This window comes from Verruconis gallopava (genome assembly GCF_000836295.1).
Source record: "Verruconis gallopava strain CBS 43764 unplaced genomic scaffold supercont1.16, whole genome shotgun sequence".
Lineage (NCBI taxonomy): Eukaryota > Fungi > Ascomycota > Dothideomycetes > Venturiales > Sympoventuriaceae > Verruconis > Verruconis gallopava.
Window position 1 is genome coordinate 56311 of NW_015622152.1, and position 17857 is coordinate 74167.

The 17857-nt window shown below is 46.6% G+C and overlaps 5 protein-coding genes across 6 annotated transcripts; 4 read left to right on the top strand and 1 right to left on the bottom strand.

Moving 5' to 3' along the window:
• Positions 1-112: 112 nt before the first annotated feature.
• On the top strand, positions 113-4582 carry PV09_05202. 2 transcript variants are annotated; one of them, XM_016358682.1, is made up of 4 exons: positions 113-159; positions 216-560; positions 617-770; positions 836-4582. In XM_016358682.1, exons 2-4 carry the CDS (start codon positions 449-451, stop codon positions 4491-4493), a joined length of 3924 nt encoding a protein of 1307 aa, XP_016213301.1. In that variant the 5' UTR covers positions 113-159; positions 216-448; the 3' UTR covers positions 4494-4582. The 2 variants fall into 2 exon arrangements, with proteins under 2 accessions (XP_016213301.1, XP_016213300.1); XM_016358681.1 differs by having other exon boundaries at positions 113-560.
• A 247-nt stretch (positions 4583-4829) lies between these two features.
• On the top strand, positions 4830-7963 carry PV09_05203 (uncharacterized protein). Its single transcript, XM_016358683.1, has 2 exons — positions 4830-7216; positions 7267-7963. The coding sequence occupies exons 1-2, from the start codon at positions 4871-4873 to the stop codon at positions 7762-7764; spliced, it is 2844 nt and encodes a 947-aa protein (XP_016213302.1). The 5' UTR covers positions 4830-4870; the 3' UTR covers positions 7765-7963.
• PV09_05204 (uncharacterized protein) lies at positions 7832-9089 on the bottom strand. The gene is made up of 6 exons (XM_016358684.1): positions 8807-9089; positions 8662-8756; positions 8448-8597; positions 8270-8396; positions 7983-8218; positions 7832-7931 (listed from the first exon to the last, which is right to left on the bottom strand). The coding sequence occupies exons 1-6, from the start codon at positions 8999-9001 to the stop codon at positions 7901-7903; spliced, it is 834 nt and encodes a 277-aa protein (XP_016213303.1). The 5' UTR covers positions 9002-9089; the 3' UTR covers positions 7832-7900.
• Positions 9090-13759: 4670 nt separating this feature from the next.
• On the top strand, positions 13760-15169 carry PV09_05205 (uncharacterized protein; the record flags this gene model as incomplete). The annotated part of the gene is made up of 2 exons (XM_016358685.1): positions 13760-14579; positions 14640-15169. 2 exons carry the CDS (start codon positions 13760-13762, stop codon positions 15167-15169), a joined length of 1350 nt encoding a protein of 449 aa, XP_016213304.1.
• A 279-nt stretch (positions 15170-15448) lies between these two features.
• On the top strand, positions 15449-16258 carry PV09_05206 (uncharacterized protein). Its single transcript, XM_016358686.1, has one exon. The coding sequence runs from the start codon at positions 15553-15555 to the stop codon at positions 16228-16230; it is 678 nt and encodes a 225-aa protein (XP_016213305.1). The 5' UTR covers positions 15449-15552; the 3' UTR covers positions 16231-16258.
• The last annotated feature ends 1599 nt before the right edge of the window (positions 16259-17857 follow it).

A 17857-nucleotide genomic window follows, 5' to 3' on the forward strand; every position in this document is an offset into this window, starting at 1 on the left:
GTGAGATGGTCGAGCAGGAGCTACTCCCAAAAACGTAAGGCGCGCCGAGTGTCATTGGCTATGGCTCAAGCTCTTCGCGACTTCGACGAGGCTGGTTGGCCTCACCCGTACACTTACCGACCAGCACCTCACAACCCAATCTCATTTTCCTCCTCAGTTGTGCGTAACTCGCCTTTTACTGCCGTATCAGAGCCTCATCACCCTACTCTATTCAGAATCAGTATCTTCGGCTTTATAGGCCCCGTGTCACCCCCCTCTGCTCAGCTGCACTACCCGCGTCTTGTTGCGCAACGCGTACCCACTCCTCGTAACTCGCTCAACAACACTCGCAACATCCGCAACTCCTTACACCCTTCTGGACTCCCAAGCTATCCACCTACAATGCAGCGTCGTACAAGATAGCAATTGTGTGCTCGAACGGATTATTTGCGGATAAGACGCGTTCGCGATGTCGTCGCCCTTCCGCGTGGACGACGTGCGCTCCCAAGATGTATCGGTCGGTTTTGCCTTTGAGGGAGCCGATGATGGAGAACCAGACATACCAAGGCGTGTTATGCGAGGTACGACTGGCTAATGCCTAGCATCTGACGTCTTTTCATCTCTGACTCGCGCGCAGTGAAAGTTCTATACACATTCGACAACGAGAACAAAACAAATTGCTTGGCGAGACTGGTCAGACCTGTTCCGATCCAGGTTGTGGCTCTTGATGAGTCAACGGAAATTGGCGTTGTCGAGCTGAGGACATGCATACAGGCTATCGTGGCTGCTAGGTGAGGCAAACTTGCCCTGCGAAGAGGCCCGCGTTCTTGTGCACTAACACGGTCATTGTGGTCAGCCCTGAGATGATAGCTAAGCTAGAGAACGACTACACTGTCTACGCGTACGATTACTCGGAATATGAAACGCCGCTTGTTGGGCAGGGAATGCTGTCGTGGGTTCTTGCAACCGCCTCACCAACGCCGAACGCACCCGCGAGAGAGTCTGGTACGATGGTCACAGGTCGAGTCTGCAAGAACATTATGGGACTGTTTGCATCAGGTGGCATCAAAGAGACTTTAGAAGTAAAACTAAAGCTCGTACCTGTTCCAACGCGATCCAAACGAGAATATTTGCAGAGTATGGCAGTATACAGAGATCCCAACGTCGTTATGCCCGATGGTTTCGATAGCAGCGCGTGGAACTCGTTCTTGCAAGCCATTCCGGATGCCGGGATCTTGAGAGACGGATCTGCTGGGCAATCAAACGCTCGGGCGAACGTGGGCGGTGTGGAGCAACTACACGACATGCTCACCCCAAAATTTGCGCCAGAGGATGATGTATACTCAAATGGGCCATGCAGCAGCCGTGCTGGAAGTCCGACACCGAGCCATCACTCTGCGGCAAATCGGCCTGCTGCTTTCCATGGTTCAAGACCTGTTTCACGTGCTTCATTCCATCAACCACAACAGAGCGAATCAGCTATTGACGATCAAGGGTTCGAGGACGCCCCGTCTAGGAAGAGAGCCCGTCTAATGCAGACGGACTGGCATGGGAGAGGATCATTTGGAGGCAATGCAGGTTCTTTGAGATCTGCTGTGACGACTGCGGCTTCCATACGCGATTTTAGACCTTCCGTAGCTGGCAACAGCTCAGCAGGTGGAGACATGGTTCCTCGAGCACCCACACCACGACCTGGAGAAAAGAGAATGGGACGACCGGGTCCTTCGCGAGCAGGAAGCAATCTGAGACGAGAGTCTACGGGAAGTGCTTCCCATGCATTAGCGGAACCCGAGTTGGCACGAAACGACTCTGGCATCTACTCGAACGACTATGATGGTGGATCTAGCAGGCATGGTTCACCTAGTCCTGATTTACCATCATCTCCGCCTGAATTTACACCGATAGAACCCCCTTCGAGTCCGCTTCCCGAGCTACCAGCTGCTTTGGACTCTGGTTTTCAGAGTGATTTGCCTACAGCAAACGAAACGAAATCGTCAAATATGAAACCTCCGGTGAACTCTCATTTGGCGAGGAAAGCAAGAGGGGAAATCGAATTTGCGCACATTCACCCAGGCCCACAAGCTAAACTTCCGATGAACTCGTTCCCGCATTTCGATCCGTTAAGCCAAAAGAGCGCAATGGCATCAGCACAGTGGAATCAGACACCAATTTCACCGAATACGCTACCCGCTCATCGAAGAGGCGGTCGTGCGCCATCCAAGACATCTCGAGAACCTCTGTCGAGGCAGACATCCTCTATTCATGTGCCAACTAGTGCTGCTTCCCCTGATATGCACAAGGCTGTACCGTCGATAGAGAACTCTCAACCACAAACTGCCGATACCCAAGAACCAAACACCCTACCCGCAATGTCTAATGCAAATCAGACGAACAGTCAAACACAACTTGTTCAAGCACGTCCTGCACTCGTGCAATCAAATCGCACTTCAGGTTCTCCAAACATTGCGGCAGCACACTACACATCCACTACGTCGATGATCCCTCTGAACGACAAACAGCATAACTATTTTCAAGGCCCCACATCAGCTAGTTATGTTTTGGAGCCACGAAGGAATGAATATCCACAAAGGGCTGGACAGAGGAGCGGACGGGCCCCACGACGTACCCTGAAGAAAGCTCAGAGCTGGGCTGCTGCGGACTCATCTGATATTGACTCGGACAGTGGGCTAGGACAAATTTCAGCAACAAATAAGAAATCCCGCTCGAAAGGAGGTTCGGGCTTGATTCGTTCGACATCGATAAGCAATCAGTTAGAGGCTGCTGTTGCCTCTGGTGCTCCAGTTCGTTTTTGTTGCAATTGTGGAGAGATAAAGACTCCAACGTGGCGACCGTACTGGCTCAAAGTGTTTGATGGCGATGCGGAAAACGTCACAGTAGGTGTCGGAAGTGGTATACACATGCTAGAGGTTCTCGAGCGGGATGAGCAAGGCAAGATAACCAAGTATCGCATCTTCAAGCAATATGGACACCTCACCCAGGCAGAACGCGACTCGAAAGTTTACGAGCAGACGTACTTTTGCAACCCATGCGGTGACTACATCCGCAAGTGGGGCAAATTTCGACCGCGAGAGTTGTGGGATCCATCGGTTGCGCAGACACAGACGAAGAACAAAAAGGGTTCTCGAAGGAAGAAGGGTGCTGCGGACATGCTCACATCTGATATACCGGCACCTTCGTCGGATTGGGATGTGCCGACACCACACCCCGAAAGGCCCACTTTTACAGATCCATTTGGACAGCCTGAATCGCAGTATGACGTCGCGCATTCAGAAATGAATCGGCAAGATGGCAATATGGCTCTACAGCAGAACGATCATGAAGGACCGAAACGTCCAGCGCCCTCGACGTCTGTTCAGAATATTCTGATAAATGATACCCAACAGTCGAATGCGCCCGGGGAGTACGCAGCGTTACAGAAGGCTATACAATCAAGCCCGGCTCGCAACCTTGGAATGCAAGAGACTCCAGTTGATGCTGAGAACGATAGTCTCACTCCTAAACCTACGAGACGACTCTTGTTTCCTTCGCCCAGGAAGGATGGCGAGTTTAAATCGCTTGATAACGCCCCTTCCTCCACATCTGATGCTAACAGTATTGAAACCTCGGCTTCTCAGTCTGCTAGCAAGGCCCAATGCACAGCTCTTTCGCCATCGGATTCGACTTCGATTTCACTACCAAAGACGACGACAGTGTTGAACACTGAGGATTCCTCCGACATGAACAAAGAAAATCTTCCTCCCACGAATAATGACGATGATGAGTTTGCGCACCTTTTTGAAGATGGCATTTTTCAGACACCTCAGAAGCAAAAGACACCAAACAAAACCGTTCCAAGGACACCGAATTCCAATTCTAAGCATTCAATTTTGAGCACGGGCCTTACGCCAAAGGCTGGCGTTCCGAACACAGGACTGACACCGAAGACGGGCTCTAAGCGCAGCAACGATTGCATGGGCCCACCAGACACACCGACACCAACGAAGCGGAGGAGTCCAAGATTGGCGGAGAAGCAACAACAGAGTGCGAAAGACATGACTCCATTTACGAAGAGCTTGAATCAGTTTCTTTCAGACGGTTTGACGAGCAGTCCTTCTAGAGCTTTCAATTGGACACTTACTTCTTCTCCTGCGAAGAACCTCTCGACTACATTTGGAGACATGGCTACTATCAGCAGGCTCGCAGCAAGTAAGTCGCAAAGCCTTATTGCGCCTCCAAATGACGACAATCTATGGTCCGACTTTCCCATGCCAAGTTCACCGCCGTTCTTTGCACCGAACAAAGAAAATGAGGCGGTCGACGGTGTCGTAAGCTATGAGGAGTACGACTGGGGAGGACTGCTTGATAGCACTGTGGGAAATATGGTGGTGGATGTTTGGGAAGATGGAACTGCTACGGATGTTGTGAAAGGCTGGGGCAATGTGTTTGATGAAGAAGAGAAGACGCCTGCAGCGCCAAATGACGAATCTAAGTCCGCCAATGTGACAGCCAGCTAGCATGGAAATCCGAATGGTTTGGACCTCGAGTCGTTTGATTATTAGTGGCTAGCGAAATGAAGAAATGATACATTGTTCGACACATACAACACTATTTTCTTTGAATCTTCAGCGTACACCTATTTCGGGAAGACTATTGGGTTACTAGTTGACAGTACAAGAATGGTGGGGTAATTTGTTTGAGCAGTAACCCGAAGGTCAAAGCCGTACGACCTTTCTAGCTCGTTCCAATTAACAGATTGACGTCGTAATGCAACCATGAGGTTGATTACCGAATACGGTCTAGTGCGTAAGGCACGTACTCACTAATCTTGAATACTCGTTACGATTCAACAACTGCATTTCCCACACCACCAGTAAGCTGCGTTTGCGTTAAAATGGGAGTCCCGACAGACAAATTTCTACACGTGACACACTTCTGTTCGAGCCATCGTAGAAGCTTAGTCTGGCTATGCATTGGTATTATATCGACGGCGTACCTGCATTTTAGCATTCTCTCGTCATATCTTTGGACATCGAGAAGTCAACTCGTACTGACCCAACATTATACCGAGAAGTTGGAAATAGGACTCAGGAAGTGTGCTAGCTTCAGAAAGAGACCAGTCGAGTACGAGGACCCAGTTACACGTGGGCGAGCGAATCCGCGTTGGAACCATGTCACCGGCCAGAAAGAAGCTGTCGTGCTGCACAACGTCACACTCTTTGACGGTGATAGATGGGCTGATACCCGCGTAAATATTGAGTTTGAGAAAGGCGTTATCACAAAAGTTTCTCCCGTTGCCCTTGCGCTCGAATTTCTTGGCGATGCGAAGATTGTCGACGTTGAGGGCCGACATGTTACCCCCGGACTTGTGGACATGCATTCGCACCATCTAGTTGGCACCTGGCCGGCATTGTCCGCTACTGAAGACACGAATGAGATGAACGACAAATCAGTGACGACAGCTACGGGGCCGTTAACTCCTTTCGTTCGTTCACTCGACAGCATCAAGCCTTACGACATTGCCACGGACATTATTCGCTCAGGTGGTATAACGAGCTCCCTAATTCTACCTGGCTCTGCAAACATCATGGGCGGCGAAGCATACGCAGTCAAGAATGTTTTGCGAGCTGGTAAAGACGGGGAAGAAAACGTAGAAGAAATGCTGCTCGAGTACGGAGTTGCTGACGAAGACAGGAGGAGGTATATGAAGATGGCATGTGGCGAAAACCCTCGACGAGTTTACGACCACACTCGAATGGGGAATGCCTGGATCTTCCGCAAGCACCTGCAACGCGCCCACGAGCTCAAGGAACAACAAGATGCATGGTGCCTTGCAGCCGAAGCAGCACGAGAGCGTGGTGATGCTCGACTCATCGCTTCCTTGGCAAAACAAGGACTACCAGAGCAGCTTGAGCTTGAATCCACAATTGGCATGCTCCGTGGTCAGGTCGATCTACACAATCACTGCTACGAACCGGAAGATTTCCAAGCCATGTTTCGACACAGCAAAGAATTTGGATTCAGTATTCGAGCCTTCCATCACGCAATATCTGCTTGGAAAGTTCCTGAAATGATAAAGGCCGGAGGCGACAACATAACGATTGCCACCTTTTCTGACTTCGGATTCTACAAGCAGGAAGGTTACGAAGCCAATCTGTACGCCGGCAAGATCCTCGAAGAACATGGCGTTCCCGTGGCTTACAAGTCTGATCATGGCGAGGAAGCAACGAACGCGAAGTATCTTCTTTTTGAAGCTCAAAATGGGCATCGTTTTGGCATGTCCGAGCTGAAGGCGCTGCAGTCGGTGACAAGCGTGCCAGCACGATCGCTCCGTCTCCATCATCGCATCGGGTTTGCAAAGCCAGGATATGACGCTGACCTCGTTATCTGGACATCGCATCCTTTGTCCGTTGGTGCCACTCCGATTCAAGTTTATGTGGACGGCCGCGAGACTCTAGACGAAAAACTAAGTAGGGAATATGTGGGCAGCCTGTCGAGTCCAATGTCGCTAACAGAGCAATCAAACCGCACACGACCACTCGCAGAGACGCCGAACAAGCAGAAAAGTTGCAAGAATATCTTTGAAACCTCAAGTGTCCATATTACCGGCATCAAGAGATCCCTTTTTCACAAGGCGGGCGCACTGCGACAGACCTTTGAAGATCTGGCGATTACAGTTGCAGATGGTAAAATTGCGTGTTTTGGCTCTGCAGCAAAATGTTCTGACTTTAATGTAAATAGCGAGAGAATTCATCTTGAGAACGGTCATGTTTTTCCTGGTCTCACTGCGGTGACCACCGGCCTAGGACTGGAGGAAATTCCAGCAGAGAAGAGCACGGTTGATGGAAGAGTTCCAGCTGATTTGGATGTATCAGATCCAAGTCAACTGATATACGCACGCTATGGCATCCGATTGAGTGGCAAAGCGTTTGGACGAGCTCGCATCGGAGGTGTGACTCGCGCTGTATCAATCCCTCATGTAGACGAAGGTGGCTTTGGTGGCGCTGTTAGTGTCGGCATTAAAACTAGCGAAAATGAGAACGTGCTGGAGCAGGGGATCTTTAAGGATGAAGTAGGTTTGCACATTGTGGTTGGTCAAGGCGCGAAGAAAAGCACTCAAACGGTTTCAGCTTCAGTTGCAAAGCTGCGAAAGCTGCTTGCTCAAAATAGTGGCAAGAATAACATCTATGGCAGCGTTGTTAATGGTGATACTCCTCTCGTCATACATACTGAGAATAGGGTAAGTAAAATCCAGGACCTCGAGAGACTTTCGCTGACAACGCGAACTAGTATGACATACTTCAACTAGTAGCGATCAAGCGAGACATGCCAAACCTCAAACTTGTTCTATTTGGCGGAGCAGAGGCTCCTCTAGTCGCAGACGCTATCGCTCGAGCCAATGTCTCTTTGATATTCACTCACCATCGTGGCTCACCGGACAGTTGGGAGAAGAAGGACCTGCTCACTGGACCACCTCTGACGCGATCACCGGTCGCGATTCTTCATGAAGCGGGCGTAAACTTTGCCCTCGCAATTGAAAGTTCCGAAGGGAATAGTTTCATTCATAATCTTCCTATTGAGGCAAGCTGGGCGGCGAAGTACGCAGGGTTGAGTGACGAATACGCTGTTGCTCTTGTTAGCACTAATGTTGAACGCATTCTTGGCTTGAAGAGTTCTAACGACATTGTAATTTGGGAGGGAAACCCGTTGGAATTTGGTGCAGCACCTGCTCTCGTCATTGATCAAGATGCGGAACGCGTCGTCGGCTGTTGGCCATTCTCAACGTAGTCAGTCGTGGTACAAAAAAGAATCATGTGTAGTTGTCAAATTTGCTGCCCCTGATATGTAGATTATGCCTTGTTGAACTGTCATTGTCCTCTCTTGGCGGATATACAGAGAGTAGAATATCTAGCTGGCGGATTATCTACACGGTATTTTCATTGATCGTGAAACCGCTGTGAAGAATTAGCAAGGTATCAGTCTTGGCAAATAGCAAAATTGCATACCCGTCAATCACAAGATTATGGCCGTTCACTAAGCTAAAGCGCGGAGTACTTAACATCGCTACCACATCTCCAACTTCACTGAAACTAGCTGCTCTGCCTTGTCGGTCTTCGTACACCTTCCACATTTTTTGACCCGTTTGTTCACTATCAAAGGACGGTTTCACTAAATCTGTTAGTAAAAACCCGGGCGACACTGCGTTAACTCGAATGTTCGATCCTCGTGCTTCGAGGCATGCCTACAACATGTCAACTAGGTGCAACAAGCTCCACGTCCAAGGACTACGAACGGCTTTAGTGACTCCCATTACGCCATGTTTTGCCGCGGAATAACCCGTGGTTCCCGCTCCTGCTTGTATGGAATTTACGGACGCGCAGTTCACGATTGATCCCTGTTGGGGAACTCGGCCCTCCTCGCTATATGCAATCAGAACATGCGCCTCACGTCTTTGGCAAATTTCCACTAACACCTCGATCGAATCTTGTTTGAGCATCTGCTTAAGTTCGTGCTTGGTGCAAATCCAAACGCCAACGAGATTAACATCGATCACTTTTTTCCACTCCTCTAACGAAATATCCCACGAAGGTCCAAGAGGTCCAATAATGCCAGCAAAATTCCTGTCTATATCAGCGTTTTGGGTTCGATAACTTGATCCACGCAGAATTAATAATGGCTTCTCACGCCGCATAATCGATACGACCAAACTCCTTGACCGTCTCCGCAATAGCTCGCTCGACTTGATCCTCCTTGGTAACGTCTGCGTGAATAGTTATGCACTAACAGCTATGAGTTCTCCAGTTTCTCGGATTCAAGCTGGACGGATTACCTTCGCTCCATACTTTTCCACCGCTTCCTTTCCTTTCTTAAACGTGTCATCGTCCTGGATGTCGATCAGAGCCACACCTCGTGCTCCCTCTTTGGCGAAAGAAACAGCGATGGCATTTCCAAGCCCACGAGCGCCACCTGTAATAAAAGCAACACCAGGACACGCAGGGCCGTTACGAAAGTGTGTCTTGTTCATTTTAGAGATGTTGACCACATATGCTGCAGGCAACAGCTGGATAGTCCTTTTAAGCTGGAGATCGTATTGCCCCACGCAAGTTAGGGACGTAATCTCCTCACAATTGAGAAGCTACCTCGGCTGGTGCTGAAACTTACCCCATTAACATAGAGCCTAAACACAGTTCGTGAAAAAATGATTTTGTGACGGCACAATACTTCTCGCCTTGTTCATGTGTGGTTTTGAGAGATGAGGACTAAGATTCGATGCAAGCAGCTCTCTGATTTACGGAAAGCTTAACTGGTCGGATCATCGATTAGAAGCTTCCTGATGTCAAAATAGACATGTCAACATAAAATGTACTTAAGCTCTTTACGAATGTACTAATATATAATAGAATTTGAGATAAATGCTGTAATGACGTGCAGCGATGCTCAATCCCTGCCTAAAGCTAACAGAGTAGAGCAATAATCAATTAGTTATCCCGAGTTCTCCGTTATTTGGTTCTTCTCCCGAAACTGGGCTAAAACTTTAAGAAGGCCATTTTCAGATTCTATGATTTTCGGTACATATTTTCGACTCTTCACTAAAATAACAAAATCATTGAACTGCCGCAGCTGCAATCAGTGCATCCATTCCTGAGCTATGAGTTGCGGCTGATGCGTGCAATAATTTAAACGGTCCAGACCAAACATTGGAAATGATACCAGAATGGAAGTCTCGCGCCTTTTCCCAAAGGCTGTTTGCGTTGGTTTCAAGGAAATTCTTGTAAGCCTGGTTTGACGTCACCAAATACAAGTCTTTTAGATTACGCGCGAATATCCCTTTGAACTGAAAGCCATCCTCGCCATTATCTGGCTCATGGGGGTCATGAAGGATGCCATTTGAGTCGGTCATGTACTTGATCGCAGCGTCTGCAATGCTGGTTGCTTGCTGTATGAATGTTTCGTTTGGATGTAGCTTGTTAAGCTCTACTAATGCTCCTAGGATGACGCCTTGATTGTATGACCAGACGTCCCTGCCATCGTTTTTACAAGTACTGAGATTTATTCCGTCGACTATTTGTTTCTGTTGATTGAACATTCCGCTTTGCTCAAACCACCTCCAGTTATCGAGAGCGAAATTCAGATAGAACAGTTTTTTGTCCGCAACACGACTTGCTAGATGTGCAGCTACGCTGATAAAGAGCTCATTCGCAATGGCGGTGTTGGCTGTTTTCGCTCGATCCCACCATACGCCACCACAAGTCGCATTTGCGCTATGATTTCGCAGGTCTTCAAAAATGTCATGAGCCGCTTGCAGGTAACTTGTATCGCCAGTAATGTCGTATACCTTTATCCATCCCAATGCCCACCAAATTTCATCGTCGAAAAATCCATTCAAAAAACCTTTGGTGTTCGAATCATCGATTTGCAAATCGCCCGAAATATAGATACTCCGTGTTCCCCAAATACTCCCCGATCTGCGGTACGCCCGCTCAACTTTCGGACAGCTTGCTGCAGTGCAGTTTGGTGACTTGGATTGATTCAAATTATACTTTTGCGCTTTCACGAAAGTATTCTTCCAGACATCTCCAATTATAATGGACATATTAGGATCAAGCTGGGTAAGACCTGCCAGCACTGTAAGACAGTTCGCACTATTCCACCAGCCGGTAGTGTTCCAAAGTCCACTTTCCATGTCGTACCATTTCTGGAGGACCTTGGCGGCATCACGAGCGTGGTTGAGATAGTTCTTCTGTGCAATGACAGACCTGCTCGTATGAAGCATTAGAATGACAGCAGGTCCCCAAAGAAAGTACATTTTAAACAGGCTGCAAGAACAATGAAAGAAATGGGTTGATAAATTCAAGGTCACACCGAATTTCAATGCGTTGGAGATGTGTCGAGCAATCTTGTTATCTCACTTCTCAGAAGAAGAAACAAGTGATAACCGGGAATACGAAGTGTAGCAATTATTCCCACACAGAATGAACTCAAATGATCTCTAGGTATATAAATAAGTTGACAGATAAATGAAATCAAAAAACTCGTTTAAAAGGATGCGAGCTCATAGTTCGATAGAAGAAACTCTTTTCGAATTTTGCTGCTGCCCAGAACCGGCATGACACGTAATGCTTGGAAAAAATTGAATCCGGTTGGGTTCCTGTTCTTAATTTTAGACATGCAACTATATTTTTCAACGTGTACTGATCGTGGCAGAATGGGGCCTGACGTTGTTAAGGTTTCAACTTTAAAATGACTAGTGTGCACAATTTAATAGTCTCTGATTAATGATCCAAACTCGTGATTTATCATCTTTTTTGTCGGGCCTCTATGTTATTTCATTTCAGAAACCATCGAAAAAACTGTGAAAAGCTCATCATCGAAGCTTTATCGGTACAAAGACCCGTGGAGTGAATGCACGCCGAGAGACACCGGGAAGTCTTTGGGAGAACGCTTGGCATGTAAGCTCCTAGTTCATTTTGCAAGAGAGAATTCAAACGAAACATCCTCTGTCGCATTCGAAATAACGCTGTGCATAAATACGTGCTCGCACAAAGAGCTCCTATTGCAAACTGTTTGCGTTTCGATCTGGGCCTGTTAGCAAGTATGATTACAAGAGACTTTTTAAAACTTTGATACTTAAAGGAATTTGAGAGCTTTATATACATATCAGAATTATGAGATCAATTGATACTTCGCCGCTATGCTAGATTTGTAGATTTGACCAAGTTGTGTTGTCGGAACTGAGATTCCGAACATTCCGACACGTCACATGATTTCTACTCATGAAGAAATCAGTTCAAGTGTCGTTCTAGTGAGAACACATGTAGCAAAACCGCTCGGGCTGTAGAAATAGCTACGTAGTAATTCTCTTCTATATTTGGCGTGCGATGAGCTTTGTTTTGAACCAGAGCAAAACTATTGCTACAATGACACGTTCAGAGAAAAATGTTCGCGGAAGATGTATTGGACGACATCAATCCATAAAGATCAGTCAGTCCAAATGCCGAAGATATCTGTGAATTTCCGACATTTTTAAAAGAAACTCCAATGTATCAGTCGATTTTTGGGCTTTTTTGACAGGAATCATGTTAGCGTTTCTCTGGCTCCTGTCGGCACTTATCGCGTTGAAAATACGTTTTCTATTTGTGATCTATTTTGCCCCTATGCTCTTAACTCTCCTTATTATATGTACTCAATGACCATGCAGGACTACGGAGTAACACAATCCAATTGCACACAATGCCCATGGTATTGTAATAACACTGGGGGATTATCAGCTTCTAAATACTGCGAAGAATACTTCGCTCAGTTGAGACCGTGGCTGCAGCAAGTAGATTTGACATGACAGCTCTTACATGTTTCTTTGATTTTACAAGATTATAGACTATAAGAAATATCTAGTATATATTAGCATTTTTGAAATTGCTATTAGTCACATAAGAAAAAGACTTGGGCCTATTTGTAATATTCTGAGTTGTTAGAACAAAAAAAGAACGCCTGATAACCAAACTGTGATGCATTGCTATCGTTGATGACTGAATTGAAACGAAACTCAGAATGTACAGATAGTAGCTAATAAGATGTTCCTTCTACGTCTGTCAACAACTGTCATTAGGGGAGAGAAGTCACTTGCAAATCGCACCACGTTTTATAGGGGCTTATGCGGGGAGTCGTCTAATGGCAAAGTAACATCTCAGAGATTCACACAAGTTGCAATTAGCAATATCAGCATGGCCATATAAGAGTTAAATCTCTCACTAGTTTATACTTAGTCGTTGATAATAATCGATATGAAAACATATGAAAGAAATGTTAAGTATGAAGATGTTCAGAACTATGGTCACATTGATATATTGTTGGTAATTTTGCGTAGACTGTTGTCAATCTTGCACCTTTTTAGAGTAGACAGCAGCTGTGATATATGGAGAGCAATTTATTATATGTTCAGGAGACGGCTGGCAGAGCGCGGCCCCCGGGTTGCCGAAATAGTCAAAGTATACAGTAGCTACGTCAATAGCTACCAACAGGCACGTTAGCGCTATCTTTAACGATTTTCGGCGAATTCAAGGTTGAGTTAAAACAGTGAAATGAAAAGTTAGAATTTGGTTCAGTCAAAATACTCTATGCAGGGAAAAGATGTCACGATCTGGTTGAACTTCGGCTGCCTGGATTTGGAGGGCCGGCCTCTTTTGGGACAACTACAATATGCGATCGAGGAATACGTCGGGAAAATATGAGTGAAGAAGAGATAGATTCATATCCTTCGGTTACGCATTTCCGGAAAAGACACGAGTACGGTAGCAGGAACGAGATTGATTGAATAAACGCGAGATTACTCCTGGAGCCTTAGTCCGAACGAATCAAGAGATGTTCAATTATTATTGTTATTATTATTTCCAAAATTCAGGTTTATTAAATGTGTCTTAAATGGGCACGCTCAGCGGCACAACCGTGGAAATGTTCAAATCGATTGTCAGCGTCTTCAAATCTTCGAGATATCCGATTTCCAATTCGTCCGATTTTTGGCGATGTCTTAGCTCAAATGTCCAAAATGTTATGCTACGATGGCTCAATATCTTATTCGTTTTTAGAAGTTTTGAAATCTCTTGATTGCCATATTTAGAATTACTTCACGTCATTGAAACCTTCGTATATCCCCATGCATTTTCGGGTTCTATCTTGAAAATCGTCATCGGGAGGGACTTGCCGATCTTCGGTAGGGTCACACCCATAACAGAACAAAAAGGACCACAATCTCGTGCTCAAAAGATTTGGTACAGATGAATTCAAAATGTCTTCTATTGCCTCTATTCAAGAAAGTGTGGCAAAAAGCGGTTTAAAAAGACGGAGAGACAACATTCTTGAACATGACAGAACGATTAAAAAACGCAAAGATTCAAAAAACAATTCGGAGAATGAAGACACTGATTTTATGGAACAGAAAGAACCCTTGATGTTCCAGCATGATCATCTGCCACAGGGTTACGCGATTCCAAAACAGCAGGAGCGGTTGTTGTTGCACGGTAAAAGGCAACGCTATGAGCTCGACCACACCTATCAGATACCAGAACCCAATCCGGGAGATGAAGTTCTTGTCAAGGTCCAATACATAGGTCTCAATCCAATTGACTGGAAAGCACCGGATTTTGGCTTTGGAATTCCGTGGCTTCCATACATTGCTGGTAGAGAATTCGTTGGGCAAGTTGTTGCCACACCGTTGACGTCAAACAGCACGTCTGCTAGGAAAATTAGGTTAGGCGACATTGTATTATCTGCATCAACAGACTACCGAGATCGAAGAAAAGCTGCCTTCCAGGAGCTCACAGTTGCACCGACCTTCAACCTCTGCAGGGTCCCTACGAGCATCGGAGATAAGAGTCGGGTCGCCGGGCTCGGTGTCGCTTTTGTCGCTGCGGCATTAACATTAGGTGTATGTCTGGGTGTTGATTTCGAGCGCTTGGTTGGTGATGTCCCACGCGGACCAAATCTAAAGGCAATTTTGAAGTCTGTACCAGTCGACGCAATCCCAATCGACGTAAGGGCGGAATCTTTCAGCAATATCGTGAGCTCTGAGCGTCCAGTAGCAGGAGATTGGCTTGTCATTTGGGGTGGTAAGCTCGCTTTGTGCCTAAATATTATTGTCAAAGAGAGGAAAACTAAGCCGATCTTAGGGTCCTCTGCGACAGCGTGCGTTCTCGCACAACTGGCAAAGCATTCGGGCCTGCGCGTCATCAAGGTAGTCGATGTTGCAAAACACGGAGCTCGTCTTTCAGAAGGACCAGCAGATTTAATTGTTGACGCATATGATACGAACAGAGCAGTCGATATTATTCGCCAAGTGACCAAGGGCAAACTTCGCTTTGGCGTCGATACTGTTGGAACGCCGACGGCCACGCTTCTACAACAGGCGCTTTGCTGCAGCGAAAAAAGTTTAAGTTCGCATCTTGTTGGTTTGACAGGTTTGCCGAATGATCCTATGACAGGTGTCACTCAGCATATAGTGCCGATCAAACTCCATCATGAAGTTCCGGCTATTGGAGAAGCAATGATGGTCTGGTTAGAGAAACTGCTTGCAAGTGGCAACATTCTTCCTCCAGAAGTTGAAGTCCTGGGCGGCGGTTTGAGTGCGGTCAATGAAGGTCTTGATCGCATGAGAAGAGGAGAGATTTCTGGACGAAGGCTAGCGGTACACTTGGCTTGAACGTCCACATTACAATTGTCCTCAAATCAGGCTTCAACCCTGAATTCAAAGCTTTTCCACCCTCCGTTTAGGCGCCAGGAATTAGGGTTCCAGGTGATCGCTTGAAAAAAAAAAAAACATTTGTTAATCAACCTTTCGGTTGATAACCAGGTGGAAGCGTTCGACCGAACGCCTCCATCGGACCGCGATTGGTGGGTCTCCGGAGATCAGGGCCAAGCGGGGTCAATCATAGCAAGACATTAAAAAAGAGATATCGAGTAGAATTCAGAAATGGAGATACTTGCGCTTTGCGAAATGAATTTTTCTTCTATCTAATTGTACAAAATTTATTGCTATCGACGAGCAAGTTTATATTGCTATTACTGGTAACCGGATCACAAGTCATGGCTCAGCCAACCCACGCAACGACGTCAGACTCGCACTGCTCTTCTTGTGCTTGTGGCCACGAAGTGAGCGAACGTGCAAAAGTAACAACGTCTTCGCTTCGAGAAAAGCAAGCACCAATCAAGGATTTGTACAAAAAAGATCCGTCTAAAGCATTTGTGACACTTTCAGCGCAAGGCACTCTGTCAAACACTTCTATCGCGTGCAAACTCTCCAGTGGAGCCGCTATCAAGGAAGCAACGACTCGCGTAGCAGGTTTGCATCCTAAGGCCGGCGGCGACAACCCTGATGTCAGTGGCGAATTATGCTCAGGAGATATGCTGCTTGAAGCATTGGTTGCATGCGCAGGAGTAACAATGAAAGCTGTCGCAACAGCTCTCTCACTTCCATTGAAGGATGGGAACATTCGAGCGGAAGGCGACTTGGACTTCCGGGGAACTCTTGGTATTGATCGTGATGCGCCTGTGGGCTTCAAAGAGATTCGTATGAGTTTTGATGTCAGCTTTGAGAACGAAATCTCTGAGGAGCAGGTTGAACGACTGGGTAAACTAACGGAGCGATATTGCGTTGTCCTGCAGACAATCGCGAAAAAACCTGAAATAAAGCTCAGAGTCAGGGGCGCCTACGAAAGCGAGGATGGTATCGAGAGGGCGGAACTATGGGCTAGAAGTACTTAGCAAGATGCAGTGTAGTTGAATAAGCGTGCTTCAAATACAGCTTTTGCTTCCTTGATGTTGCTTATTTGAGTCGCTTCACATACGCAAATCCATTCGTCAAAGTCCATTTTACGTAGTTTGATTATTGATTAACCGCTCGGAGTTCAAATCTAAGCCTCGGTGATGAGTGTGACAGGATTGAAATGTGATGGTTAAGTTATACACAGATATAGCCAAATTAACGCAAAATATTGAATTTAGTGACATCGAATTAACAGCAAATCGTATAGGAGGCGTTGCACTCCAGAATATGCAGTAAAAGCTTGATGGAGGTCCCGATTTTGCGGAGTTCGGACAATATGTTTAATCTTGATTTGAGTCTGCGACAGAGGCGGTAGCTACAAAGAGTCACCCGTTCTGCATACGTAGACTTGCATGTTTTGCGCTATTAAGTTAAGCGATGATAAAGTACATGGTATCGAGGTATTAGGCTTTGATTCGCCGGGAGCTTGGAGTCTTTCTGGATTGGGTAGTACTTCCCAAGCATTGCTGCAGATAAATGCAAGATATCCGACCTTGAAACCAAGGAGTTGATTTCGTATTTCGATCCTTTAGGTCTAGTGTCGTTCGTATTTACTGCATATATTCCAGGTATTAGTTTGTAGCGCGGGGCTACTTACAGGTAACTCCGCGTTGAAATGTTCAGCCTCGAGACGTATATAATTGATGTGAATGCCAAGATGGGGACTGAAGTTCATGGAAATAGTCCTATTCATCTCAGCCGTCAAAGATTTCGTTCCCTGAAATATCAATCAAGTCTTCATGGCACAAACACATCGTGCAGTCGTGCTTAATAGCTTCGACCATCCTCTTGAAGTGAAAGAAGTTCCTAAACCTTCCGCAATCCCTGGAACTGTTGTTGTGAAGGTGCTCGCACTTTATCTATCAGATTATCTCCAGAATGTATTCAACGGCTCTCTAGGCTACCCTTTACACTTTCCGATGACTCCCGGGGGAGGTAAGAAGACGTGCAATTATTATTTTTCCATTTCTCATATTTGGCTAATCGAGATCAAAGCATGCGTTGGCCGTGTTGAGACTGCAGGTTCGGACTCTACTTCACTCAAAGAGGGCCAATTAGTGATCACTGATGCAATTATCACCGCTCGAGACAACCCAGCTATTCAATTTTTAATCGGTTTACATGCTGGAGCAACACAAGTTGCTCGGGCGCTGAGTGGTAATGTCTGGAGAAATGGCTCCATGGCGGAGTATGTCCAGGTGCCACTAGAGAGTGTATATGCTCTCGATGAAGAGTCTTTGATGAAAGATAAAGGCTACAATATTACGGATCTACCACTTCTCCAGACACTCATGATCCCATACGGAGGCCTAGCAGATGCGGGCGTCAAAGTAGGTGACACGGTCATCGTAGCGCCATCTACAGGAAACTTCGGTGGTGCCGCTGTTCTCATTGCTCTGAGCTTGGGTGCGAAAGTGGTTGCTTGTGGACGTAGCCAAGGGAGTCTTGATAAACTTATTTCGGCAATGAAACAGGTCTCTGACGGCCGGTTGAAGACTGTTGCTTGGACAGGTGATGCTGAAAATGACGCAGCGTCGCTGAGGGCGGCTGTTGGAAGCAATGGTG